The sequence below is a fragment of the Seriola lalandi genome, unplaced genomic scaffold (assembly GCF_002814215.2).
Source record: "Seriola lalandi dorsalis isolate HSWRI2012SDOR001 ecotype SW California unplaced genomic scaffold, Sedor1 jcf7180002054672, whole genome shotgun sequence".
Lineage (NCBI taxonomy): Eukaryota > Metazoa > Chordata > Actinopteri > Carangiformes > Carangidae > Seriola > Seriola lalandi.
In genome coordinates, this window is record NW_019525225.1 from 1,172,344 (window position 1) to 1,200,278 (window position 27,935).

The window sequence follows — 27,935 nt, forward strand, 5'->3', positions numbered from 1 at the left end:
CCCCCCCCCCCCCCCCCCATTCAACGCTAGCACACACAGCATATTCCTGATGAAGCATCCTACTGTTTAAACTCTGGCTGATCTGTCTCTATGTAAGCCCTAAATCAACCTTATGGGCCATTTTAGAAATTGCTACCATTAAGAACTGCACACATACACTTTCCCCCTATTTGTGCTCAGAAAAGCAGGTCACGCTCACAGGCAAAAGTGGTTTCTGCTGATCCTGACGCTTGAATATGAAATTATAGATGGCTGAGGAGATCTCCCTTGGCACTAAACTGTAATGTCAAACATTCATCTGGATAATCTGACATGTGTATGAGCTTAGTTCGAGAAATTTGATTTAACTTGGGAACAGTCTATTTTCTTCCTGTTTATTTTCATTCACCAATCTTAAAGGAAATCCCAGAAATTTAAGGAAAATATTTGCTTTTGTAAGATGTAAGAGGTAAAATAGATTAGAAGAATGATACGAAGCCACCACGAGCAGACGGTTAGCTTAGCTTAGCACAAAGACAGGAAACAGGGGGAAACATCTAGCCTGGCTCAGTCCAAAGGTAATAAAATTCACTTACCAGCATCTCTAAATCTCATTCATATGTTATATGTAGTTTGTGTAATCAGATATAAAACATGTTAACTGTGAGCTTTAGAGGTGGCTAGCTAACTTCTGTTTGTTTTCCCCTGTTTCCAGTCTATATGCTAAGCTGACCTGCTTACTCTGGCTTCGATTGTAGCTTACTGAAATGAGAGTGACATTGATCTGACTCAAGAAAGCAAATAAGGGTATTTCCCATAATGTCAAACTAACATTCTTTTAATTAGTTAAATTTTTTTTAATTCAAATATAATACATAAATAAGTAACTGTACACATGGATGTTATGTTGTTATCATGTGCACTATATAAATGCACGTTGACAATTTGTCAATTTCTGAATTTCTTTTGTAATCAAAGTGTTGAGTCATTCGACACATTTATCCTTGGACCAATTTTACAACTTTTTCTTCTTTTTAAAAAAAAAAATCTATCAGCCTATTATTGTAAGTAATGGAGTCCTACATGAACATGATGTTGAAGATGCAACAGTTATAAATTTTATTACAAACTGGATTTCTCAGGATTTCTCTGTTTTCGTCTGTGCACCTAGTTTGAACTGGGCATGCCTTGATTGGTAAGAGGTGATGTCATGACAACTGAGAGGGTGTTTGCTTATGTTGCAAGACCTCTGTCAATCAAATCTGATCAAACCACACCCACACAGTACTGATGAATCAGATTCGCTGAGTTGTTGAGTGGTAAGGATATCCATTTGTGAACTTTAATTTAAGTTGATTAAAATATCATTTGTTGCAAAGAGATATTTAAGATTTGAAACCTAATTTTCAGGTGCTTTAATAATAAAGGAAAGAAAAAGTATACATCGATTGTCCTGATGGAGATGTCAGCTGTGTTGGCAATCTGTCTTGCTTTGTCCTGAAACACAATAAGATAAAAACGCTGCAAGATGGACCTGAGAGAAATATTGTATAATATCCCTGATCGAGTTAGAGGAGATCATTTTCATGTAACACTTTTGTAATGATAATACCCAAAGCCTCAGTAATAAAGGAAGGAGTGAAATCTGCCTCTTGTCAGCATTTACGATGAGAAGCACTTGCATGATTAGATGTCTTGCGATCGATGCAGCCTCTTCTCCCAATCATTAAGACTGCTCTTAACAGATTACAGCCCCCTCCCAAACACGCACAGGCTTTTCTCCTCCTTTTCCTGCTCCTCCTTCTGTCTCACATACTCTATTTTTCAGAGCAGGGGACTCGCCTCTTGAGCACTTCTTTAGCTTTCTCTCTGAATTTGAACCTTTTTTGGAGCATTTTCTCACACCTGAAACAACAGCTCGCATCTTGAGATAGAGTTTTTCTGGTCTCGTGTAAGCTCCACTGATGACCAGATAAACAGACAGTGGCATGAAAAAGACTGAGAGGTGGTGGTGGATTGGTGACTACAACTGACAAAGATGGATCTGCTAACAATCTTCTGTCACTTACTGCTTTTATTTTTTGATCCATCTACAGCCACAAGCCTCATCACAGGTAAGCCTGCACACAAAAAACACAACACAGCATAAAAACATCAACTCTTGATTCACTTGTGGCTCTGTCTTTGGTTTCCTGACGGCCTGCCATCCTCACTCTGTACGCTGGATGTTTGGTTCTTGAAGCGGATGTATTTGAAGCCAGAGGTAGGCGACACACTCCTACTAAAATACAGTTTTATGAACACTTCCACAACAAACTCGTATCTTTAGTAGTAGGTATAAAATTCCCATAATTCCCACAGTAAGGCCATTTCTTGTAGTCAGTGCTCTAACAGACTATTTAAGCGATGCCTTTGAAAAAATTTCAGTGCACATCTGGCACATGTAATGAGGTGAATGTGTGTGTGCAGGTCAGCGTGTGTGCAAGGCAGGAAAAGGGAGGCCGTGTTACAAGCTGGCCTATTTCTCAGAGCTCCGGCGGAGGCTGAACTTTGTGGAGGCAGAGCTCGCCTGCAAACGGGACGGAGGGCAGCTGCTGAGCGTGGAGACGGAGGCTGAGCAGAAGATCATTGAGCAGCTCATCACAGAGCTCCGTCCTACTGATGGAGACTTCTGGATTGGTCTCCGCCGTAGCCATGGAGATGAGGATAGCAGCTCAGACTGCTCCTCACAGTACTATTGGCTGGATGGCAGCAAGTCTACATTTAGGTGGGTCTAGAGTGTAAAAGATTAAAATCAAAGGAGTCAAAAAATCCTTCAGTTTAGACCCTCAAATTTTGAAGAATTTTAGAGCAATAAAGTGAAATGTCCTATTTCCCAGTGCTGGTTAATTTCCCCTGTCGATTGGACTAATAATAGGTTAAGAAACATAGAAATAGGTTATAAACATATTTTTCGACAAAACCATTTTTTATGAAGACTTTTGAAATAAGACAGTAAATGCTTACTTTATTTTTTTCTTTAGGCCTGTACCAATATTTATTTTGAGAGCTAAAAAAAACTGATAACTAACCTATACTATATAACCAACATATTTTGACATTTCTGTACTGCAGGTTCTTATTGGCCAACATAGATGCAGATGCAGATATTTCTAAAATAAGTTAATATAAGCCGATATGTCAGCCTGGCCGATTCATTGGTTTTCTTCTAATGTTGTCTAAACACAAGCATCCGTACAATACTTTTGTCTAGATAAAACAGTCGGAATGGATCTAAATTGGGAACACTATCATCAAGAATAACTAAATACAAAATCCGATAGCTGTCAGTTAGTTTCAATACTCAGTGTACAGATATTTTTCGGACACTGCCAGAAAAAGTATTGGGGTCTGATACCAAGCATTTGTCTCATCAGAACTGGACAGCATTTTAATTTTAATTTTTTATTTATTAGCTTAATCTAATTACGTTTTCCTTTTTTTACATTTGGGAATGTAAGTTTTGTAAACATTTCCATTCAGGTATCTTTGAAAAAAGCTGATCTCGTGCTTTGTGCGTATGATTGTTGTAGGCACTGGCACTGGGACGAGCCATCATGCGGCTATGAGGTGTGTGTGGTAATGTACCACCAACCATCTGCACCTCCAGGTCTCGGGGGGCTCTACATGTTCCAGTGGAACGATGACAATTGCGAAACCAAGAACAACTTCATCTGCAAATACACCGCAGGTACTGCCACACACTAATTCAGTGGTCTTTTACTTTGAAAATACTCGAACATTGTTGAGGGCAATTTATATTCTCCTCAGAGAAGCCACTGGAGCCTTCCCCTTCCCCCAACTCCACTCAAGCAGGTAAAATGTGCTCAGAATGCTTGTTCAAACAATGACTTAGTACACAGTTTACAAACAGATTTTGCATACTTTAAGAATGACTTTGCTCAATATAGAGTGACACAGTCTGACCATCAAGGATACTTTTCATTACAGATGTCGTCCCTTCATCCGTGCAGCCGTGGAACCCAAGTGACCAAAACCAGGACAGAAGTACAGGTTGACCTGAGTAGAGTATACATTCACTACTCTGATGCTGTCATATGCAAACGCCAACCTGACAGTCTCTAAATCTGCATCTCTGTTGACTGTGTCTTTCTTTCAGCTCTGAATTTGGTTTACATCATCATTCCCACCATTCCCCTGATACTGCTGTTGCTGACAGTGACTGGAGTCTGCTGCTTCAAACTGCTTGTCAGACGGTGAGGATCCAAAACAAAAGCAAATGTTAAATACTAAGGACGCCTGATGATAAAGAACAACTCCAATTTGAAACGTGACCAGCAATGTCCTACTGCTATTCAAATATCAATACAGTTTAGTTCAGTTCATCAGTGAACAAATTGGCTCCAAGGCTATTTATTTACTTTATATCCTCATTGTACGATGATCATTGTTATAAAAACTAGCTCACCATTTCATAGGACCGTCTGTAAGCTACAGTCCTCAAGAGGCAACATCATGGCGCTAATTTCCATTTACAGTTGTCACTGATTATTTCTGCTATCTAGAAAACACCACAATGTAACAGACAGTGTGTCCTTGATTGGTACTTAATGTCTTAATGATCAGTCTTTTCCTGGTGTCAACAAGTCCTGTGAAAAGATCAAAAATAAAGTTTTATTACATCTTTCAATACTTTCTGACTTCCCTACTCAGTCTGAGGTCCATTTTGACCAAGTCTTCAAAATCATATCAAATATGTATAGTTTCACTTTGTAAAAAGGCAAAAAAAATTGTAATACAGCTGGGCACTGTGGTTTTTAGTAAACATTACTCAAACAGGAGTAAATAGTAAATTTCCCGGGGACTATTTTAAACTGCGGATTAATACATGCTACTGAGTATTTGCAGCAGAAAAACACTGTATGTGGGATTTGTTTTAAAAATGCCCATGCCCATGTTCACTGTAATGAAAGAACATGTCACCCAGTGCAATGGTGTAAGTCATGTTTTTAATAGTTTTTGGATAACAATAGAGGTCTATGGCACAAAGGAATAAACGTAATAAGGCTTTCGTTATTTCTGCAAAACTTGTTAGTAGGATCTGTTCACTAAGGCGCTGATATTTCCTGACTCAAAAAGTATTGTCAATACTTCAGTTTTAGGTTTCATCCTATGTTAATGGTTGAGGTGTCCTCTTATTTATGTTTCTCTGTGTGTGACACAGCCGGAGAAAACAGCAGAAATCAGAAGTATGCCAGACAGATCCAGGCCTCTGCGCCAGCCCAGCTCCAGCTGACGTCTACAATGTCATTCGCTCCCAGAAGGAGGATGACCTGGTGTCAGCTCGCCCGCACACTAAAAACACCTCCTTTTTATGCTCCTCCCCTGACACACCGACAGGTGACTATGACAACCTGGGAGGTCGGGACACAGAGAGTGGCTTTGTGACACTTGCCAGCACGGAGAGTTGCTTCCTCAACTTTGAACTCAATGACTTCAGCCTTGGACGCCGTGGCACCCGTGACTTCTACGACACCAGCCTGGGCCGCTCAGGAAAGAGGGACTTGAATGACAGCAGTCTGGGTCGCACTGGGCACGGAGAGTTTTATGACAGGAGTCTAGGTCGCCGAACAACAAAGAGTGAGCATTACGGCAGCAGTGTGTATGGGGACCAGGGATTGTATGATAGCAGTATCAGAGGAGGGAGTGACCTCTATGATTCCAAACAGAGGCCTGGAAGTCACACAGTAAAGGCTGACCTCTATCAGACATACATCACCAACGGCAAGGACGACACTTACCAAACCAGCCTCGGAACCTACGGAAACCGAAAATCCTACCAATCTAATCTGGATTCCTACAGAAATGGCCTGAATCTTGAGGGCGGAAGGAGATACTTCAATGAACAAGAGTGGATCAACAGAGAAAATTACTGATCCTATAAACAGCTCTTGTGTTGTTTGTACGTGTGATTGTAGATTTGGATGAGAATGGCAAAAAAAAAAAACTGTGCATGTTCGTGGTTGTAATTGTTTCTACAATATGTTTCTGAAACTTTTTAGGATGAAAATCAGGTGAGGAAATGGTCAAATTATATTTTGTCACTGGGCCTACAATTCACCATGTGACAATAAGTTTTGGTAATATGAACCTGTATCATTGTATCATTTGTCATTAGAGTCAGTTCACCCAAATTACAAAAAACATTAAAAAAAAAAATATATATATATTTTCTCATTTACCCCTGGTGCCGTCTTACCATGCTGACATTTTGGGTTTGATTTCTCAGGTTTTGAGACGTCCACTTATGACATTTCTGCTTATACACCCAACTTGGTTCGCAATGCTCACAGCACTTGAAAATTATGCTTAAAGAATTAAACTGCAACGTATCTTTCTGTTAATGTCCAGGTTATTATTGAAAATCCACAGACCTCACTGTGAATAGCTTTCATTAGCCCATGAAAACTGCTGACAGTAAGCTGTTTCTTTTTTTTCTAGTAATTCTTTTAGGGCCATGGGCACCAAAAATCCATTCACCTTTATTATATTGCGGTGGCAGAAGAAATCTCAAAGATGAATATCTCAAAACCACAACAAATAAAACCAAAACAATCTGCATATCAAGACACTGCACCATTAAGGGCATGAAAAAAATGTTTTTTTGGTAGTTCGGGTGATCCAACACTTTAAAAGAGTCTTGAGAATGAGATTAGATATTAAATGGGAACTCCACTGATTTTACACAAAGTGTGTTTATACGCCTTGGGGAGTACTATTGCATGTGAAGTAAGTATTGCATAAAATCTTTCGTGGCTCCATAGGGAGCTGAGTGAATGTTCATAAGTGACATCACGAGTCAATGTTGGGCTGAAGTCTGAAAATTAAAAAAAAATCTGGATGTGTGGGGTTTACCAGACCTCAGTAGCCCGCTTCACTTCTCTGCTTGGGGCTGGTAGCATGAGGTCACATTAGCTGCTACACACCTGAATCTCCAACTAAACTGTCGATGGTTGAGTTGCATTGTGAGTAAAGTAAGCTCCAGGTTTTGACAAGAAAAATGTGTGTAATTAGATTAGGATCAAAGATAATATCTAATATTTATAATGCTGCATTGATTTAGATTCTTTTTTTTTTAATGAAAAAATGCTGTGACAATGTTATAGATGTGCTATACTAAATCGGTGGAGTACTTTTAACACAAGCCCTCTCTACATGACTGAACCTCAAGACCTCTGTATCTACAGGCCCCAGTCATGTCAGTTGATGTTGTGCTCCTTTCGTTTAAAATTACCACAAACAAATGCACACACAGGAAACCTGGGGGTCTTTGAAAGCAGTTCAGCCTTGGGGAGTAAAGAAGCCCAGCTCAAATGAAAACATGTACTACCAAACTCCCTCAGATCTGACTGAGTGATTGTAAGTGACTTTGACAATACGTGTGTGTGTGTGTGTGTGTGTGTGTGTGTGTGTGTGTGTGTGTGTGTGTGTGTGTGTGTGTGTGTGTAGCAGCCTGTTTGCATGGCCTTGTCATGCTGCCCTTGCTTGGTATGGAGGTCTTGGACCATTACGTTTGCTGTGCCTGAAAATACTATTTTAATCACACCATAGTTTACCTGATATAAACAGGCTACCTCGAACAGATTGAGACACAATAAACCAATAATGCTTGATGGAGCATATACAACTAAAACACACACAACTATAGATTATTTTTTTGTACAGTGTGTTGTCACATGGCCTTAAATTGTAAGATGTCAAGATCTTGAACTGAATTTCACTGATACACCTGTTCCCTCATTTATCAATGGTCTTGTGTCTCCTTTTGAGTAAAGACTAATAAAAACTGCTAGTGAGAAGAAAGGTGGCTCATACAGTGAATTCAGCTTGAGTGCCTGCAGCCTGACTACAGCATGATATCAAAGACAATGAGAAAATATAGCATTATTATTATTATTTATTCAGAATGTATAATGCCTTGACATCTCTCCTGTAAGTGAGAGTAGTTTGTATGTTTGTTACATAAGGAAATCTTCAAATAAAAAGATTACAATTAAATCAATCAGCCTGTGATGCAGTGATTTTACCATCCCAGTAAAAAAAGGAGGATTGTATTCACAGTCAATTATGTTTTATTAACATTCCAACTTAAATTAATAACACACCCTCACCTTCATTCATCTCCACCACTCATACCTAACAGAGCACACAATAAGATACTGTTCAAGTGCAGACAAGCAAACACTACAAGATTTGTTAGATTAATTATTCAGAAAAATTCTGTCAGGCCACATTTTCAAGTGAAGTATGAAAAAAAACACATTATTTGTATGTAATGGCCTGTCCTGGGCTAAATACACGTAAAATCTTGTAGTGTGCCGCCAATATAATACATTCAGTTACACACACACACACACGCACACACACACACAGAGACATTGACACACACACACACACACACACACAAAAGGAGATAAAATGTCCAGCTGATTCCTGCCAAGCTCACCTCCATACATAACATTTTCTCTGTACACACACAGAAACACACACACGCACGCACGCGCACACACACACAAACACGCACGCACGCACACAAGCCCAAAAACAGTTCTTAAAGGGTCTGCTATCTTCAAATATTTCAAGAGACAAATACTTCAAAACACATGCATGCACACATGTTCAACAATCACACACAAATACCAGCTGTATTGAGGGGAAGTGATTGATTTCTGTTATCAGGATGTTGTAGGATTTTAGGCCACGCTGAGGTTCAAAGGTCAGCCGTGGGTACGCTTACGAGGCTGCTTTTGCCGCCGTGGTTTCAAGATGACGTAGCGCTTGTAGGTGGTGTGATGGTCTGATATAAATGGGATGTAGAATGCTCTGAAGAGAGGAGATGATCTGAGAGAGAAAAGGGTTTTATTAAAAAAGTGCATCACTCTTTTAGACCTTTGTAGGCAGGAAAGATAGATGGACTTGGTAATTGGTAATAAAGTTCTCCCAGATGTCAACAGCATGCTGCCTATCTTTTTACATTTTCTTCCTCTGGGCCTTATCTTTACTTAAAGACACAATAGATTAAGTTTTTTTTTGTTTTTTTTTTAAGATTTGGAAGGCATGTTTTTTCTATTTCTGTGTAAATCTTGCATTTGGAAAATTACCTTGATGCTTGAAGGAAAGGCTTATAGGCGATGATGGTCCACTCTTCTTTGTTGGTTGAATAACGTGGCTCAAGAGGCGCCACTTCGTCTGTGTCCAGGTCTACTAAGTAGTGGCACTGCCGTAAATCCACCTGTATGAAGAAGAAAATTCACAATTTAATGCAATGCTCTTCACTACAGTATCCATGTGCCAATAAACATGTAAATGTCGGAGTGACTTACATATCTGGTTGGCTCTTCTAGGTTCTGGTCATTCATATTAGCTGGGGTCATCTGCGTGGCCAGAGGACCAGAGGCGTAAGGCTGAGGCAGCTGCCCCTTAAACTCAGACTGAATGAAATGCAGTTGCCAGCTGGAGATTAGAAATAGTAATTATCAGGAAGGGACACAGTCCGAGACACTCACTCTGATTTAAGTATACATTTGTATCTGGCGTGACAAATGTAATCTTGGCTTAGATTTGTATGAAAATCATTTATATGTCAATCCGTAATAGAAGAGAAGCACTGACACTTCAGGTTTTTGCACAGATACAATATCCTGCATACTGACTTGTGTGGTAGTAGGAAGCTGCTGGGGAAGCGGTACCACTCTTTGCCCACACACACACTGACAGGTCTGCCTTCGGGGACTGAGTGAAGAGTCGGATCCTTGGCGATGCGGTGAAACTCTGGGTACAGGTCCAGTGGGGCGTGGTAGCCTGTACCACAGAGAAAGAAAAAAAATCTCCTTTCATTCATCTTGAACTGTTCATTTTTGTTGCCTGAAACTGGTGCTTAGGAGAGCAGAGTTTGTGTGTACACGCACCCCTGAAGAGGGCGACAGAGCGTGACAGTGACAACACTGTGAAGACCACGACGGTACTTAGAGCCAACCAGTTAGAGGAGACCGTGTAGTGCTCCAATCGGTATCGCTGGAACAGGAAGTGGTAGCATTTCTGCAAGAAATAAAATTAATCTGTAAAAACTAATTTTACATACAAATCTATGACTAAAAGGTACCTAAAACAAATGAAGCCAACTGACACAGACTACTGTTTTGCTATCAGAGCCAAAATTGGAAAATGACAAACCACACCTGTAGAGATGAGAGGGCTACTGCACCGCTGAGGCAGATGAGAGGGTAAATAGGAAAGAGGAAACGTTCTTCTTTATGAGGTCTGGTGAAGAAAACCAGCATCCACAGATACATGGGAGACAGAGTCAGCCAGTATGGACGGCCCAGGTTCTGCACTACAGAAAACACACGTGCGCACAAGCACATGTAATCACAAGAGGAGCTGTTTTGAAAATTAAAAGTTAGATTAGATTAATTTCTGGTTTTTGCTACATAGACAGTATATGCCTATACTGACGAGGGCTAGGGTACAGGATAGCATCAATGGGGCTGGGTACATTTTTGAGTGTTGTAAAATTAACAGTTAACAGTCTGTAACAGCAAATAATAATTTGATTGCATCATATCAACACGCAGTCCATGTCCCAGAAGAACTTAATAACTGTAAACAGAAATGAAGCAACAAGCAAAGCACCTGAGTACATCATTACCACAGCACTTTACACAGCTGAGGTAAACACCCTTTCCATCCCCCCCAAAAAATTGAAGTAATGACAAGGCTTGCTGCTGTATGAAACACCCACAGTCCTCACCATTGAACTTATGTAAAAGTGTCTCCATGAGAGCGGTGAGTGGCAGAGAAAACAACGCCAGAGCAAACACCAGATTGAAGTTCAGGATCCCATTTAGAAAGTAGAAATGCCACGGCTCTGTACCTGAAAATTAAACAACACAAAACATGTAAAATATTACAGCTCATGTACATATCACCATAATAGAAGCATCATGACTGTATAGTTAGTGTAAGATTTACTTAAAGGGAAAATCCACAAACGGGATTCTCAAAAACATGTTACATAAGATAAAACATTGAATATTGATGGCAAAAGACAAAAGCCAGAAGGTCCTATACATATACTTCTACTGTCTGTGAGTTAATTACTCAGTGAAGTATTTCAGCCAACTTAATGAAGAGGAACAGAAACCTATTGGCACACTATCAAATGGTTTGATATGTTAGTGATGATGATGGTATGCCATCTAGAGTCCAAGAAAATGAGTGCAGCTTTAATTTGTTCGTTTTCACTTAAGCTTCATTTGCTCCATTCTGTCATGAAAATAATATACCATCAGCCTAACAGTCACTATATAATAGATGTAAATAACACCCCGAATAAGTAATAATCATTTCCAGCGTTGTACACCTTGACTGCCTTTAGAAAACTCAGGAATGTTAGTAAAATAAAATGAGTATCTCATGCTCCACACAGCACACATATAAAAACTATTACTGGCTGTCAGGCAGTGTCATTCAGTTGTAATCTACGCACCCTCTTTGTTTTTTTTTTGTTAAAAATAAATAAAACATTATAAAAACCGAAAAGTGCTTCAACAAAATATAGTTCAAATTCTCTAAAACATATCAAGGGAGCAAGTGCACCCCTTACTTGAATGGGCACCATGGGGTTTTTATGGCTGATGTTTTGCCAACATGATATAAAATGATACATTAATGACGTGTGTGCTCTTGTATATTACCATAGAGATCAGGTCCATGTGGTGTGAAGACATTATACAATAGAATATTGAGTGGAGCAATAACCAGTTTGCCATAAAAGAAAGAGTCCACTGCTACCAGGGGTACCTGAGAGAGACACAGGTTAAACAGGACAGACAGATGAAGAATCTATATACAATGTATGTATTTACCATGAAAATGTCTCTTAGGTTTTATAATCTTCTGTATAACACATAATGTAATATTCCATTATATTCCTATATTGATGATTAATTCTTCCACAAAAGTTGGTGCACACGTTGCAGAGGTGTCACTGTAAAGAAACTCATCTGCATGCACCTCTTCCCTGTAGCATGCAAATTTAAATCCTTAGTTTTACATGTATTGTTTTTTTTTTTTTTAAATACTCTCACCAGCAGCAGAAGCAGAGCAACAGCCGACCAGGTGATAAAACTTTTCCACTGCCTCTTCAAAATCAGCAGGTCGAAGGCAATCGGAACCCTACAGAGAACATAGACTTAAGATGTAAAAAAGGGCAATACATTTTGATAAGTCTGTCTGGGAAAAGTGTTGCTAACAATTTTAGTTTACAACCCTACCCAATCAGAGCGGAGAATGGCCATCCTACAATGGCACCGGATGCCACACCCACAATGGCTAATGGTGTTGAGTCCTGAAACCACCCCGTCATGGCAACCAGTGTCGTATACATACAGAAAGAGGAAGGCAGGAAAGCTGAGGCGAGAGAACAACAGAGAGGGATGATAAACCATAAAAAATGCAAACTGAAAACAGGAAACCCTAACAGAAACACCATACTGTCTGCTACAGTGCCTATGGAACAATGCCTTGTTCTGCCAACTTTCATACTACAACTACTGGGGTGCTGCTGAGAAATAGTGAACCTGCATCCCAGAAATGTATCACAAGTATGAAATGCTCTTTGGAAAATTTGCTGCACAATTTAAGAGGAGGTTTTGCTTCACGTTTGGCAATTTAGATGACAGGGCCAGACTGAGAAACATCAGTCTCTGATCTGTAAACGTGGATGATAAACACCAAAGAGGGCTTGGATGGAGGAGCAAGGTAGACAATAAAGAGACAGAGACAGAATTGATTAACTAGGTGAATACATCTGACCAACCTGCAGACGAGCAGAACATTCCTGTGCTCAGGACAAGGAATGCCAACATCAGACGGCCCACATGCAAGCCAAACTTCTTACAAACTGCCCTGTGTCACACACACAAACAATACAAATGGTTAACCTCCACATCATATACTGTATATAATCAGTGCTTACGATGCCCACTTGCATTTTAGAGGAAGGTAAACTCACTTGTAGAAATAGAGTTCACAGACACAGCAGGAGAATGCTAAGACACATCGTACAAAGTAGAACACCAGAACCTGCAACACAATCATAACACAAGCCTGAAACTACTGCACATGTTCCAGTATAATGATATACAAACCTCTGTGCGTGTACATGTGTGAAGTGAATTCATGTATGGCTCTCAGTCGCCCCATGTAAAAACATTAAACTCATTAAGCCTGTGTATATTCTCATTTGTCCAGGTCATAGTATCCTAAAGGAGTTTTTTAAATCGAAAACAACTGGACTAGGTTATTCATCTGGGAAGACGTTTCAGTCAGGACCAGTCCTAGCCTGGTCAGATGCGTACATGAACTGATGAAGCCTCTTGGATGAGAGGTGAAACGTCTTCCCAGACAAATAACCTAGTCCAGTTGTTTTCGATTTAAAAAACTCCTTTAGGATTAAACTCATTAGTTTTTCTAAATTTTTACTGAAAAACCATGTATTTTTGTTAAAAAAAGAGGAGTTTTTCTTTAACTTGTTTCTCACAGATTTTATGTTAGACTTGACACTGTTGCCCTGCAGGTTAAGGTAAATATTGTCCTCTCTGAACAGAAGAGAAATGAAGAACACAGAGGTGTGGCTGATTACACTGTAGGTCAGCTGAAGTCATTTAAAATATCAACAATGACAACAAACTTTGAAATGACAGCACGTATGGTATAGTTACCTTGTTTGTCTGTAGAACATGGGCATGCAAACAAGCAGGAAGAGCGTGTAACCATAGGTAAGCATAAGATCTGATGGCGTACAATGGGGAATATTCCCATGTCTGCATCCCTGTGCCGTACAGCAGGTAGTGCATCTGTCAAAACAGTCATCACAACAAATAAGACATAAACAGTTGAAGAAAAAGAAGCAGTAAATTGCTTTAACAATGAAAAGATGAAAATTATAATCCATTGAAGGGTCACAAATGACAGCAAATTGCACTTTAGGATTACTGATATTAGTGAGTTGTACTCACAGGCTCCCAGTAGTTGAAGGTCTCATCGCAGTCTGAGATGTTGCTGAGCAAAGCTGCACAGAAACGTGCAGAGAGCAGGCATTTAAAGGCAGTAGAACCTTCTGGAGCCCAGACTTGCCCCCCACGACTTATTGACCTATTACAAAAATACACATGATGCACAATTGCTTGATAACCCCACAATAATATATGCATTATTATTAATATTAATTTCAGTGTCAAATGTATTAAAAACATTAGAAAACTGGGTTCTTACAATAACCTAAATGTATTTAAATACTTTAGTACATGATGTTTGCTTTGTGCATATTTAATAGAAATTAGCCTAGATTTAAACTGTCTAATTAGCCATCTAAAGACAAGACATGAACCTGTCTACTGGCCTTTTAACTGATATTTGTCAGTGTGTTTTACAATACACAGGCTTACCTGGCTGATATTTCCAGTGCACCTGCTTTTAAGAAAGCACTAAGGAAGACTGCAATTATGGTAATGATTTCAGAGCTGACAAGTTAATATGTCCCTCATTACAAAGAGTACGTTTGTGCTGGAACACAATGTAAGTGTCAATTCACAGCAGAAAAAAAGACAAGCCCTAATGACATGGAGGTTTCAAAGACTTTCCCACAAAGAAAGCTCAATTGAACTATGTTGGGGCATTATCACTTACTCTATCAAAAGGCCTATGAAAACCGACTAAGCATTATACAGTTGCATAGTTGATTGTTGCCCCTATTTAGCTTGTGGACTGCCCTTTTTTTTAAAAAAAAAATGTTATTTCAATTACATAGTTTCATTCTTTAGTGATTGTCCTTCTTGTTCAATCAGCCTTGCGTCAATCAATTAATCTGCAGAAAAAGCAAAAAAACGCAGGAAATCATCTCATTTAAGTGGCTAGTATCAGAGACTATTTGGCACTGTTTCACTATTTTTGCTTAATTGATAATCAGAATCACAGCCAATTCATTTTCTGATCAACTAATCAATAAATCAGCTCATTGTTTCAAATCTTATTATTTCAGATATGTAGACAGACATCTAGACATAGAGCGTGTTGTCTATACATGCCAGACTGGAGTGCCCAAGGACTAAGCCAGTTCTGATTAGACCTCTTTTTTAATGTATGGTTTGCCTTAAAATTATGACGTGTGCATTTTACATTTTTACATAAGTTTCTATATTTTGATCATGAATTTTTATCCTTTGTATGTTTTTTCTAATTATTAGTTTTCTCACTAGTACTTGCAGTATAACCATAAGAGCAAACCACATTGTATTTTACTACAAAATTATGTGACAATAACTCCTTTGAATGCTTGACTCCTGAATCAACAGCCACACCATCTACAGCACCGTGTTTATATGAGTGGATAGCTGAGGGTGTAGTTTGTTCCGATGTGAACAGTTGTGCGCTTGTTCAGAATACTGTTAGTGAATAGTATTCAATACAGGTCTAGAGCCATTTCATGCATATTTATATCTGTGGTGGTAACCTACACTCCTCTCTGTGTCTGGTGGTATTTCCTCTTGTTCACTCATCAGATCAGTTAGATCAGTTGGCTCAGCTGCAGCTCAGCATTGATCCTCACGTTTATATTTGTTATGACACGTCACCTTACAAACTGTCAACATTTCTCATTTCAGCAACACATCAACCACGCCAATCACTGGTTTGAACTAAACCTCTGTACCCACACTGAGAAGGAGTGGATCCGCTGGTGGCAGCTAAACTGTCGTCAGCTGTCATGAATCTGGCAGTGGACAGGTGGGAGAATGAATGAAGCTGACCAGGTAACTCAGCTACGTTACGTTGCATTATTAAAACATAAACGATGCAATTAGTTATTATTAGGGCAAAAACACAACCGAACAGCCACTTTAGGTGAAATGAATGTAAACACATAGCCTGTAGGTTGTTCGGTGGACGTTATCAATCATTGTTATCGTGTTGTTAGAATCAAAACTTGCGTATCAAAGTAGCTAGCTAGCTAGCTAGCTGCCCCTGCTCAGACTGTCAGTCAGACGGGGGATGGAGCTTGTAGCACCGGCGAGTCTAACGTCTCTCCTCCTGGCTCATACTCACTCTTGCCGAGTCTCTGTGATTTTACTGTCGTCGCCACCCTTCTCATCTTTCGGTGTCCGAGCTTCGGCGGATATGTTCACGTTGTTTGCATCTTGTCTGCTGCCTCGCCTAGTTCGTTGCCGAAGCGCCTTGGCCGCCATGTTTATCGATGCTGCTGCTCCCGAGTCAGACGTCGTTCATTTCCGTCGCTGCCCGGTTACTGACAGCTCTCATCAAACTGCATGAAGACTATTTTCTAAGTTCATTAAATAAAAAACAGCAGTTGATTAACATTTGGAGAAAGGCTTGTTTCATTGTCTGTTTTCTGCAGGTGTTGTGTTTACAATCATTTGTTTTGCACTCAAATCAACAAAAACGTTTGCTGAAGACATACACATGAGAAAAATTGAGATGCTTTGATTTTTTAAATAAAATCTCTTAAGAGAACAAGGGATTGTAACCCCACAAATGACCTGTTGCACAGTACATGAATAATTTGAATAAATCAAAAATATTTAATATTTAATGTTAGATGATTAGACAGATTACTTGCTCCTAAGCACGAGGGCCACTTAAGTTTGGAAATAAGTAATTTGGTAATAATTACAGGTAAAATAAAGTGTTCAATTGGTACATTTCCAGTTAATTAACTCCATTGGAGTGCTAACTTAACATATGATCCTTTACTCAGTGCGCAGCAGGTCAGCTGAACATGCAAAAGTGTGAAATTTATCTCCAGACAAGCATAATCCATTAATATATTGTATACTTGGAATGGATTTAAATGGACAAGTTGTTTCAAGAAAATTCCTCTGGATATCAACAACTGCTTGTAAACTCCACACAACTGAGTCCTATCAGTCTCATGACTTACTCTATTTTTTCCCCCTATAATTGGTACCAATTTACAGTTCTTTCAAGGAAACTTTCTAGGCAATTATGGACTTGTAATTACCTAAAAGTCTCAAGCATATAACATGAGAAGAACAAACTGGCGTTGCTTGTTACAGATACTATTACAACCCAGATTACAGATTTCATAGCTGTTTTATTGCAGAATACTTGCTTTTATGCTTTTTCACATCATGTATTAAATATGACTATAACTGTTTACAATGATTCTTGACAGACCACAAGTTAAAGTTAAATAACTTGTTTATTATAGGATAATTAAAACACACAGAAACACAGAATTCCAATCACAGTTTAAGACTTACTATAAACAATGCCTCAGCTATTGTAAAGACGGTTCAACAAGAATTTTGCAGATTATATGCTTATAATTTGCTTAGCAGTCAGAGACAGACTTAGACCAGTAATTATAATGTCTCTGAAATAATAAGAGGTTAAATCTCTGTTCCTCTGAGAGATTGACCTATAGCTACCTGATGGTGACCAGAAACCGAGAGAAAAGTAAAGACTCCAAGTGTTTGTGAAACTGGAGGGCTTGTGTGTGTGACAGAGCATGTGTGTGTGAGTGGTATATGAGTCTGTAGCAGTAACTGGTCTGACTCAGGTCAGGATGTGAGAATGTGTCAATGAGTTTAACTTGCTCCACGGTCCCATGACTGGCCTCTCGGACCACAGCGTGGAACTTCCTCGCCTCCCATGTCGGCCCCGTCCAGAAGCTGATGTCAAAGCTGAAGTGCTCGGGAAACAGGGAAAATGGGTTGAAAGAAGTCCCGGGTGATGGGCGGAGTTCAAACTGTTTTAAGAAGCGTGGGTCATGTGACCACAGCAGCCGCCAGTCGGGGAGGGAGAACAGGAGCACGGCAAGAAGGTCCAAATTTAGGGATACAGTGACACTGACGTGGCTAATGTTGTCACTTGCAATGCTTGAAAACACCTTACCAACCAAACCCATTGGCTGTGCCATCAGACGCAGACCTTCCTGTTCTGCAATCAGGGAGACCCCATATGGTGCGAGCAGTGGTTCCAGCCTTTGTCCAAGCAATCTGATTGGCTCACATTCTGAAGGGAAAACCCCTCTGAGGAGAAGCTCGTGAAAGACAGGCAGGGACCAAAGGTTGACTGGGACACTCTTGAACACCAGGCCACTAATGCCAAATAACAAGCTGGTCACACCGTTACAGCCCCCACAGGATTCCTCCTTCTTATTTCCTTCAACACTTTCATTATTTTCCTCTGTCTCCCTATGACTCCCTGCATTGTTAATCAACTCTTCTTTTTTAGTTATAAAATCTACTATCTGAGGGAGCAGTGATGGACGCAGCAAATAAAGACCACTTTCCCCTTCAGGATCAACATCGAGAGAGCAAGCAGACCTTAAGCTCTCTGCTCCTTTGCTCCTCACCCTGTCAACTTTATCTGAGGTAACACATGTGTCTGACAGAGTGTCTCGTGTGTCTGTGTGTCCCCGACTGTCCGAAAACATGAACTGATCTTTTTTCTTGTCCACAGAGGTCTGAATGTCAGAGCTGAGGTCTTTCTGAAGCAGGTGGATCCAGTAGCATTGTGTAATGTCTACATCACGGCAGCACATCTGCAGCTGTTTGGCTGTGAGGAGGAAGGGGATGTCCTCTGTCGTCATGGAGACCGGCCACTTTTCCGCCAGTCCTTCGAGAAGAAAATCTTGCACCAATCTGACAGGGTGGACAGACCCTGAGCAGAGAAATCCCCTGATGAAAGAGAGGAAACAATAAGCATGTGGTTATATAACTTTCTTTGCGTTGGTGGCTTAGTACTCAAACAGCATGAGAGCCTCTGTGTTACTGTACCTGAATATATAATCACTGATCTCAGCTGGCATATTGTACTGGACTTTCTCCCCTTCAACAGCCTCCTCCACCTTAAGCATCTGAGCTGAGGTGTAGGGAAGGCTGTGAGTAAACACATGGAGCAAAGCTTTCTCCACATGAAAGCCCTTATCCTGGCTCCTGCACAACAGCAATATCATCATTAGACTCAGTATGCAAACGCACATCAAACAGATACAGATGGACACAAAGGGTCGTTTCTACTTGTACACTGCAACACTCACCTTTACTCCTTACCTGTATCCAGTGCACTTGTAGCTCTGGTATTTCTCACTTCCAAAAGGATGGATGTCACTAAGGATTAGGTGTGCTTCTGCTGCCATGGCAGCCACCTGCCAGCTGTTGTGCCACTCTCGCCTCGGCTGGTCTGCTGGTGTCCCGCCCTGGCCGTTGCACAATGAAACATGAACCTCCCCGTCTTTGGCCAACACTTGAACACAACTGGAGGAACACAAAAAGCATTATAGCTCATTGACAGATGTGTATATATATGAAATATAAATATGTTTTTTTTTGTTTTTTTTTTAAATTTTCCATTTAATAAAAAAAGTTCACAAAGGCTAAATACTGTCTAAAAATAAGCAGCCATATATGAACTGTGCTGAAATAAAAACTCAGACTAATTTTGGTTTAAATTGGGAACTGTCTGGTCAAATAAGTACAGAATCTGAGACAGCATTTAAGGTACTCAATAGTTGTCAAATTTGGTGCAATGGACATATTGGGAAAAGAAATAAAACTTATAAAGCTAATTAGTGTATAATTTGCAGTTTATGGGGTAAACATTTATATAAAGTGCGATAAAACTGCTTTTTTAAATTAATGGTTTTAAAAATCATGTATGGACATATATGAAGCATGGTATAATTTCATGACAAAAATAAATAAATAAATCAGGGTCCGAATTGACTAAATTCCATCTGTAGTAGAATGACCCTGATTCACAATCACAAATGAAATGGATGATTTTATTTGCACTGGCTGATATGTGTGCAGATATGGCTGATGGCTGCTTGAGGGAAATCTGACAGTAGAAAATTCTGCGATACGATTGAATCCTACGGTGTGATGCAGTTATACCTGAGAAAGAAGTTTTTGAGAAGTTCTCTGTTCTTTTTAACCCCACTCTTTCTTCCGCAGTGAGGAAAATTGAACACCACATGGTCAAACAAACGGCCCTGTAGAGAGGTACATTCTCCCAGCTGTGTGCAGTCCACCCCGAAAAGCACAGTTCCACCTGAATAACAAATAGGATAAATAATTAAATAGAAAAAAAGTCTAGCCCCGGAAAAAAAAGCAACTGAGAACAAAGATTAAAGTACCCACAAACATGTACCTGAGTCCTTGATGATCTCAATGTTACTGGCTGCACCTTCATGCCGCAGTGCCTCGTCCTGATGCTGCAGACAAGTGGCCGTTATGTTGGTCTCTGTTTCAGCGTATGTCTGGCTCATGGACGCAGAAAATGAGAAGTTCCCTTCTCCCACCAACAATATGGACCGTGAAGGAGACATGTCCAGTCCACTTAGAAATGTGGCCACACAGAAAAACTCAAATCCCTAAAAGGCTGACCCCTCAAAAAAATATATACTCTCGCTTTTGAAGCGAAAGGAAGAAAGAGGCACGTAGGAGCAACAGTGACAGTGACAACCTTCAGTCCTCTTCACGGTTTTATACGATCCTAGTAAATGCACTTTTGGCAAGAAACGTCCGTATCTTGTGTTTAAGGTTGCTCTCAGCTAAATAACACAAATTATATTGACTGTGTTGTAAAACAAAGCCGTTGACCTTCTCCTGCTCTGTTCGGTGATGCAGCACATGAAAGCTAAATAATATTATCTCACCTGTAGCTGCTTGCGTTGGACGCTGTGTCGCACATACAGTAGTCCGACCTGAAACAAAACTTGCGGAACACTGCTCTATTTACCCGAGATGTCAAAGCCTCATCAAAAAAGAAAAATATATACTGTTAAGTAAGTAAGGCAAATGAAAATGTATAAATTATATATTCATAATAATTCAATTGAGTTGCCAATTGTCGGCATGTAAATAGAAGAGCGTCATTTTTAAGACCACAGAATTCGACTCATGTTTTCAGAGGGGCACATTTGCAGGGTGGCCCATCACATCTGGAGCAGGGAGCTATTTACAGCATCAGTTTATCACAGCATCAGTTGCCTTCGCATACTTGTCGTTTATTAAAGAAGAAAACCCAGCTGACAGCCTTTCTCATGTGCACTTCTCAGTTCCGCACGGGATTTTAAGGTGTCTTGATCACATCGGACGTAGGTAGTAAAACAACTAGCGCACATACAGGCATCTGTTTTTGCTGATGCTAAGGTCATGCTAGCTAACGGAATTGCTGCACCTGCACAGGAAAACAACAGACAACCTGGCGTGATGCACATAGTTGTAATCATCCCTTTAATTCAAGTTTCAAATCCAATGTAAACCAAGTTAATGACATAGCAAAAGACATTAAAAAATATAAATTTGCATTTTTAATTTTGTTTGCATCTTTGATTTCATTAACTTGTGAATAGCTGTCAGTAAGTGCAGGTTTTTGTGCAACAACAGACATTTTATATTCTGAAATATTATATTTGATTTATATTATTAGAGTCTGGCTTTAAAATTGCACGTTCCGCAGGAAATTAGACAAATAAGTGGGTGACAGCATCCTCATAAATCGCTCCTTTGTCTCATTGGGCCTTGTAGGAAGTGTTGTGCCCACATGGGCAGTGTCCTAGCCTTGTCTTCTGGTCCAGGCCATCAGAACTGGCCTTTCTCCACGAACCCCTCTCCTTCTCGCTGGGACAACCATCCTGCTCACTGGGACAGTCCGCCACGCTGGGAGAGGAGAGATGGCCGCTTACCCAACCCAGGCAGCTTTCACTCCCTCCACAGGAGCTGCAAAGGTATGTGCTGTATGTATACGCAATTGAATGCTGGATGCAAAAAGTCATCAGAACATTGAATATGTTTACATCCACCTCAAAGTTTAAATGCAGTTTGCTCTCCAAAAATAAAAGATGTATCTGTCCGACTGTAGCTGTGTTTTTATGACCCGGTCATAATGTTTCAGTAGCAATAAATTAGTTACATGTAACTCCTTAAATCTGAAAAATGAAACTCTGTATTTTCACTATCAGAAGAGGAGAATAATCAGATGATTACATGCCTGTAAATGCACCAAATGTGATATTTATGGTTTTGATATGACTGTTCTACCTATCTCCCCAGATGTTTTTCCTCAACAGATTGAGGGTGTTAAGATGCTCATCAATAAAACTCTGAGCAGCTTCTTCAAGGTGACTCTTTCGCCCACATTGATTTACATTCAATCAGTTTATTGCATGTAAAGACAATAAGGATGTAAATCTCTTGCATCTTAAAATGTTATAATGCCTGATGTTTAACGTGATTGCTTCCAGGTCAGTCATACTCTGCATCTCAGTGCTGTTAGTCCCTCATACTACCGGTTCCACGTGGAGCATCTGCAGTCTGACGATTTCAGCAAAGACAAGGTCAAGCACGAGTCATCAGATGATAAACATGTTACCACTGCTTTATCATTAATGTTTTTAGCGCTTACAGTGGAAAACAGACAGAGATATTGGCTTTGTGATTTGATAGGTTGCATATTTATCCTTCCTCATATTTTAGGATGCCCCAGCATTGATCGGTGAAATGGACTCTTCTGGTAGTCTGAACGCTCACGCTCTGTTGCATCTCTCTGAGCGTGTACGAGCCAGAACAGTGTTCCAGGTGAGGTCCTAAAATCCTTCTCTGTCCGTATAGCCATCTATCCCATACCACATTCAGTCACTGTTTCTATAAAAGTCAGTTATGAAAATCAATGCTCTTTGCTGCAAACAACTCAACATTCAAATTCTTGATTCTGTGTTTTAGACTCAGCAGTCCCAGTTTGTAACATGGCAGTTTGAGACTGAGTACAGAGGGAACGACTTCACCGCTGCTGTGACAGTAGCCAACCCAGATGTCCTCAGAGAGTCAGGTGAGAAACGACACGTGGAACGATTAGAGCCTCACCTGAGCATCAAATTAAATGTCAAATTATTTTACACCTGCATTTGTAAAAAGACACAAGCATGAATATCAGTCTTGATTTATATTGTTAAGGAAATTATGTAGTTTCCTCGATATGATATATTGCTATTAGCTTTTTAAAACCATGTCTTTTGTATCTGCCCTTAATTTGAAGTATTGTACATCCTTGCCTTATCTAATCTACTTGTATTGTATGTATCTGTGTGTGTCTCTGTGTGTATTTCTATGGGGCAGTTATCCTTGTGGCACACTTCCTGCAGAGTGTGTCTTCTGGACTGGTTTTAGGAGGGGAGCTCGTCTACCATCGGGGAAGAGCAGAGGAAGGAGGAATTCTTACTTTGGCTGGACAGTACTCACGTGAGATTTTGTTGTTATTTGTGAATCAGCTTTAAACATCTGATTTAATTTAGATGGCATGTTTTTTGTTTGTTTTTTTAAATCTGTTTTGGTTGATCCAGCAGCAGCAGCATTTCACTTTCTCTTCATGCAGGACCAAACTGGGTGGCAACGCTGAATGCCGGGAAAGGAGGCGCCCATGCTAGCTACTATCACAGAGCCAACAAACAGGTATAGCAAATACCACCATACTCTATATACATAACATATACTTTACAGCATATTGCAAAAATGCATGTGCATGTGTGCGTGTTCACCAGATCCAAGTTGGAGTGGAGTTTGAAGCCAGTACCAGGACGCAGGAGACCACAACCTCATTCGGGTATCAGATGGAGCTCCCAGAGGCCAACATGGTCTTTCGAGGTAAATTTCTTTCAAATGTCATGCTTGATGAAAACTGTTCAGAAAACATACAGAGACCTTTTTCTGTGTGTCCAGGTATGATAAACAGTCGGTGTATAATAGGAGGTGTGTTGGAGAAGCGCCTGACCCCACTCCCTGCCACCCTGATTATGGGCGCCTTTGTAAATCACAGAGGTGACAAGCTGCAAGTGGGACTAGGTGTCCATGTGGGATAATCTTCCACTAACCCCTGCTGCCATTACAACTCACTGTCAGGACCACCGTCCAGAGACCTGTTTCAGAGGCTTCATAATGACCTGCTCTTCCAAGGTTTGTCAGCCTCAGTAAAACTCTTGGAACCATCTCAGTAAAGGGGAATTTGTTTTGGGCGTTGAAGCCCAAAATGTTTCTTTAAATCGATGCATCTTATCTTGCAACCTACCTCTCAAAATGGAGGTGATGTTTTCTGATTGGGTGACAATAGGATTACACAGGAAGATTGGATTAACATTTTGAGGGGATCAACATATGTGACTTGATATAAATTCCTGTCTCCCTGAAACCAGACTGCAAGTCACCTTCAGGATAAAGGACACAGAAAGGATTAGTGGCACACTGTACTGTAAACTGCAAATAAATTAAAGTTTTATACTGTAGGTAGACACAAAGAAACTTTATGGATATAGATTGCATTAAAAGATAGTAGTTTTTTATTTCATTTTTAGCCCATTAACTAGAATTTATGTATACCTGACCTGTCTGCCGACTATATCAACAAGTTCACTGTTGTTTGTAAAACTAATACATGATTTTTCCCATCTTCCACACAGCCATTGCTTTACATTTGTGCCAGTATCATTTGAAAATCAACTTGTACAAACAGCATAGCTTGAATCCATTGCTGCCCGCAGCATTACCACATGATACTGACAAAGAAAAAAATTAAGCTGATTAAATGTTCACTGATTAATTATCTCAAGCCAGTTCCTATGAGATGATTTTCACCGACTAATACTGAGAGGATAACTCTAGAAACAAAGTGGTCAGCAGTAATGTCAGCTCTGTGTGAGTTTTAGTAAATGGGTGAAAAACATACTAAAACACCAGTATGATCACTAAAATTGTGTGTGTATGTGTGTGTGTTTGGTTGTGTGTTTGATTGTCATCTTTTTTTGCCAGCATATTAAAAGTGTGTGAGAGCACCACACGCAAACAAATCCCCAGTTCACTCGTAAGACAAAAGGTGCTCCACCATATATACTAACCCCAGCTGAGGGATGTGTGAGTGGCTATGCACTAACTCTGCTGAGCCATTACTGTACTGTATGTATATAGATGAAGGCATGTGGAAACACTGACTTGTATGCAACTTGCACTACCCACGCTGCTTCTGGGCATTTGTCCTGTTAAACATAAGAAATGTTGCATATGTATTATTTCTACATTATGTCATATAAGCATGGAGAGAAGTGGAAGGGAATGACTGTCTTTTTGGACTTAATTTAATAAAGATGTTATTTGTATTATAGTTAAGCTGTTTTGTCTTCACCGAGTGTATTAATATTTGTAGCGACATATTGCAGTTCTGCAGATATGCAGTGTACTGTGCATTCATTGTGTTTTAAAGCTCCACTATCAATTCTTTTAGTATTATATTAGCTAATGGCTAATATGAAAGGGGTCACTCCTAGTGACAAACCAAAATAAAACTGCCACATAACTCTTAACTCATCCTCAGCACCAAGCTGCTTTTAGCCTCCTTTAATTCATTCTTTTGGTTGTACTGTATATTGTTTAGAATATAGTGAACTTAAGAGACAGATATTTTTTAGGGAATAGTTAGAAACCAAAATAAAGCAAAAAGGACAGTGAATATTGGACATCTTTCAGGGCAGTAAATGAATGTGTTGCTAATGTGTTCACCATAACAACTTAGGCCATAACATGAGTTTTGTGTTCAATTAATCTTTGTGTGCCTCAAGGTGTATTTAGATAGAGAGCGAAGCAAAACCATTCCAGTTCTCACATTTTTTTGCCATGAAAAAAGAAAGTGTGCCGACTGTGAGGATGTTAGCTGTAGGCTAGCTAGCGATGCACATGACCATTTCTGTGGGAGAGCCCCTGGGCACTTTCTGTTACTGCTGTCCTGTCTCTGTCCCTTTTCATGAGGCCCCAGAATTTGGGCAAATTTGCATAAACGTGAAGCATTTTCAAACTGGCATCTTAGTGTTAGTTCGCACTGCTCTTGCAAACTTGTATCTTTGAATTAACTTTGTATACAGTTGCCTATAAAACTCATTTCGGTGTCTGAACACAGTCAGAATGACCAAAAAAACATTTAGGAAATACAGCTTTAAGATACTGCAAACCACTCAGCAGAGATTCATTAGTGGCTTTAACTTTTTAATATTGTATAAATTCCTAAAAACTGAAATTACTGATATATAGTTACTGTACATCCATATATTTTATATACAAATATATTTAAATATATTCAAATATGAGGTCTGTAAACATTTGACTTGGTGATTCTAATAACAGTACATTATCTGGCAGCATTAGCTCACAGTGGCAAATATAAAGGCAGATACTCTGCCTTTAGCAGTCTGTTTGAACTGCTGCCAATTCTCTGTTATTTGTCTCTGAAAAAAGAGAAAAATCCTTTCCCTCCTTCTCCCTTCACTCTCAAAGACTTGCTTCTTTGGAGTCCCACTGAGTTGTCTTTCTCTCGCTGTTTTTCCTTCTTTCTCTCCTCTTCCCTTTGCTGCACCTGCTGATTGATCACCAACCGCATATCCTCCTGCGACGAGATGAAACGATCAGATAACCTTTACGCTGTGCTATTTTAAATGTGTTGCCAAAAGGCATCATTTTGAATTTTATACCCCTGTTCTCAGACCCACCTGCCAGGCATCCAGCTCTTGAGACAGCGCCACCTTGTGTTTGATCGTGTTGAGAAGCTGCTGAGTTAGTGTTTCCTTCTCCTGGCGCACCGTAACCAACTCACTCTCTAAGGAACTGGACATTGATATGAAGATTAACAAAACATCACTAGTTTCATCAAATCAACAAAGGTGTTTAGCTTTACCTGTAGCTTGGCTTTTCAGGGCTGCCTCTAAATGGCTTGATTTCTTCCCTCAAAGTCTCCAGCTCTCCTTGCTGAGATTGTAGCTGCAAAGTGTGAAAAAGAAGACAATATATTTATACTCAGCTCCAGAGATCCCCTTGATCCCTACTGAAAAATATATCAGACACAGAGCATCTTTATAAAGCTCAGTATTTTTATATCTTAAAACTTATACTGTAACATATAACAATATGATATAATAATAATAATATAATATAAGTCACATCTACTTCTCTTTTATTGAAAAATCCAGAATCTATGAACATGCAAATATCTTTTTGAGTACTGGACACAAGATGTCACCCACTTCACTGAAGTCTATTATCAGTGTATGTAATATGGAAGTTTCAAGTTTCTCACCATCACACTTTTGTAAGATGGTGAAACTGGCTGGACCGTGATTGGCCCTAAACCAGATGTTATGTCACAAAATCATATTCCTATATTCGTGTCGGATTTTAGGTGAGTGCAGAGAAACTTTTCTTCTTCAGCAGATGGATTTGTAAAGGCTTCCATGTATCAAGCGCTGCACATACATAATGTTGCACAGTTAATGGTTAACCATCCAAATAAGATATAAGGAAAGCACATTTTTAAGTGAAGGACGGCTTTACCTGTATTAAAATGCAAGTGGTAAAACTACAATATGCTTAATTTCATAAATTAAGTTAAATATATTGATGTTAGGCTACATACTATCTTTTTAATGAATATAAACAGCTAATCAGCTAATTGCGCTAGTATTTCTGTAACAGCAAGGATTTTCACCCATTTCAGATATTCTAAACCCACTGAAATGGAAACCAGCATCAACTCGCTGTCTCCCCTACTCAAGGTCAATCCCCATGTTAAATTGTGTTTGTGTATGCGTGGTTATATGTTGTACAGTTCCACAGACCTTCTCTTTGAGTGCTTGAATCTCTTCATCTCTTGCTTGCAGGACTGTGGAGTGAGCCAGAAGAGCCTCTTTAGCCTGTTTAGCAGGAGACAACACAACAGTTTAGAAAGATCAGTAATTTCAAAACACTCATGAGAAGCTGTTTGTGCTTTTGATGCAAATTTGATGAAAAAGAAGGTTGGGAATTTTTTTTTTTTTTTTT

At 39.7% G+C, this 27,935-nt stretch overlaps 5 protein-coding genes and 1 long non-coding RNA gene across 10 annotated transcripts in view; 3 read left to right on the forward strand and 3 right to left on the reverse strand.

Annotated features, from left to right (window-relative positions):
* Positions 1-1,751: 1,751 nt before the first annotated feature.
* Positions 1,752-8,136, forward strand: layna (layilin a). Its single transcript, XM_023421529.2, has 8 exons — positions 1,752-2,093; positions 2,222-2,242; positions 2,449-2,746; positions 3,552-3,709; positions 3,790-3,834; positions 3,970-4,032; positions 4,139-4,235; positions 5,204-8,136. The coding sequence occupies exons 1-8, from the start codon at positions 2,018-2,020 to the stop codon at positions 5,913-5,915; spliced, it is 1,470 nt and encodes a 489-aa protein (XP_023277297.1). The 5' UTR covers positions 1,752-2,017; the 3' UTR covers positions 5,916-8,136.
* On the reverse strand, positions 8,089-16,314 carry alg9 (ALG9 alpha-1,2-mannosyltransferase). Its single transcript, XM_023421530.2, has 15 exons — positions 16,144-16,314; positions 14,061-14,196; positions 13,764-13,898; positions 13,055-13,125; positions 12,860-12,948; positions 12,315-12,450; positions 12,129-12,216; positions 11,736-11,841; positions 10,790-10,912; positions 10,218-10,372; positions 9,948-10,077; positions 9,693-9,840; positions 9,363-9,492; positions 9,141-9,271; positions 8,089-8,880 (listed from the first exon to the last, which is right to left on the reverse strand). The coding sequence occupies exons 1-15, from the start codon at positions 16,281-16,283 to the stop codon at positions 8,757-8,759; spliced, it is 1,842 nt and encodes a 613-aa protein (XP_023277298.1). The 5' UTR covers positions 16,284-16,314; the 3' UTR covers positions 8,089-8,756.
* LOC147818243 (uncharacterized) lies at positions 15,314-18,884 on the forward strand. The gene is made up of 3 exons (XR_015438158.1): positions 15,314-15,851; positions 18,316-18,455; positions 18,544-18,884. It is a non-coding gene; the product is annotated as an uncharacterized LOC147818243 (long non-coding RNA).
* Positions 17,260-20,766, reverse strand: fdxacb1 (ferredoxin-fold anticodon binding domain containing 1). Its single transcript, XM_023421384.2, has 5 exons — positions 20,236-20,766; positions 19,980-20,136; positions 19,137-19,340; positions 18,861-19,019; positions 17,260-18,761 (listed from the first exon to the last, which is right to left on the reverse strand). The coding sequence occupies exons 1-5, from the start codon at positions 20,411-20,413 to the stop codon at positions 17,504-17,506; spliced, it is 1,956 nt and encodes a 651-aa protein (XP_023277152.1). The 5' UTR covers positions 20,414-20,766; the 3' UTR covers positions 17,260-17,503.
* A 261-nt stretch (positions 20,767-21,027) lies between these two features.
* Positions 21,028-25,241, forward strand: LOC111666171 (mitochondrial import receptor subunit TOM40B). 4 transcript variants are annotated; one of them, XM_023421409.2, is made up of 10 exons: positions 21,028-21,188; positions 21,618-21,817; positions 22,143-22,210; positions 22,334-22,426; positions 22,566-22,667; positions 22,812-22,917; positions 23,205-23,327; positions 23,461-23,537; positions 23,627-23,729; positions 23,805-25,241. In XM_023421409.2, the coding sequence occupies exons 2-10, from the start codon at positions 21,634-21,636 to the stop codon at positions 23,942-23,944; spliced, it is 996 nt and encodes a 331-aa protein (XP_023277177.1). In that variant the 5' UTR covers positions 21,028-21,188; positions 21,618-21,633; the 3' UTR covers positions 23,945-25,241. The 4 variants fall into 4 exon arrangements, with proteins under 4 accessions (XP_023277177.1, XP_087034122.1, XP_087034121.1 ...); XM_087177996.1 differs by having other exon boundaries at positions 23,627-25,241; XM_087177995.1 differs by having other exon boundaries at positions 21,041-21,164; positions 23,627-25,241.
* Positions 24,396-27,935, reverse strand: part of bicdl2 (BICD family like cargo adaptor 2) — a 7,702-nt gene continuing 4,162 nt past the window's right edge. For both annotated transcript variants that reach the window (XM_023421408.2, XM_023421407.2), the window contains 4 exons: positions 27,734-27,808; positions 26,797-26,879; positions 26,612-26,726; positions 24,396-26,508 (listed from right to left, as the gene is read on the reverse strand). In XM_023421408.2, the coding sequence (XP_023277176.1) occupies positions 26,341-26,508; positions 26,612-26,726; positions 26,797-26,879; positions 27,734-27,808 (441 nt within the window). In that variant the 3' untranslated portion in view covers positions 24,396-26,340. The remainder of the gene's footprint in view (positions 26,509-26,611; positions 26,727-26,796; positions 26,880-27,733; positions 27,809-27,935) is intronic.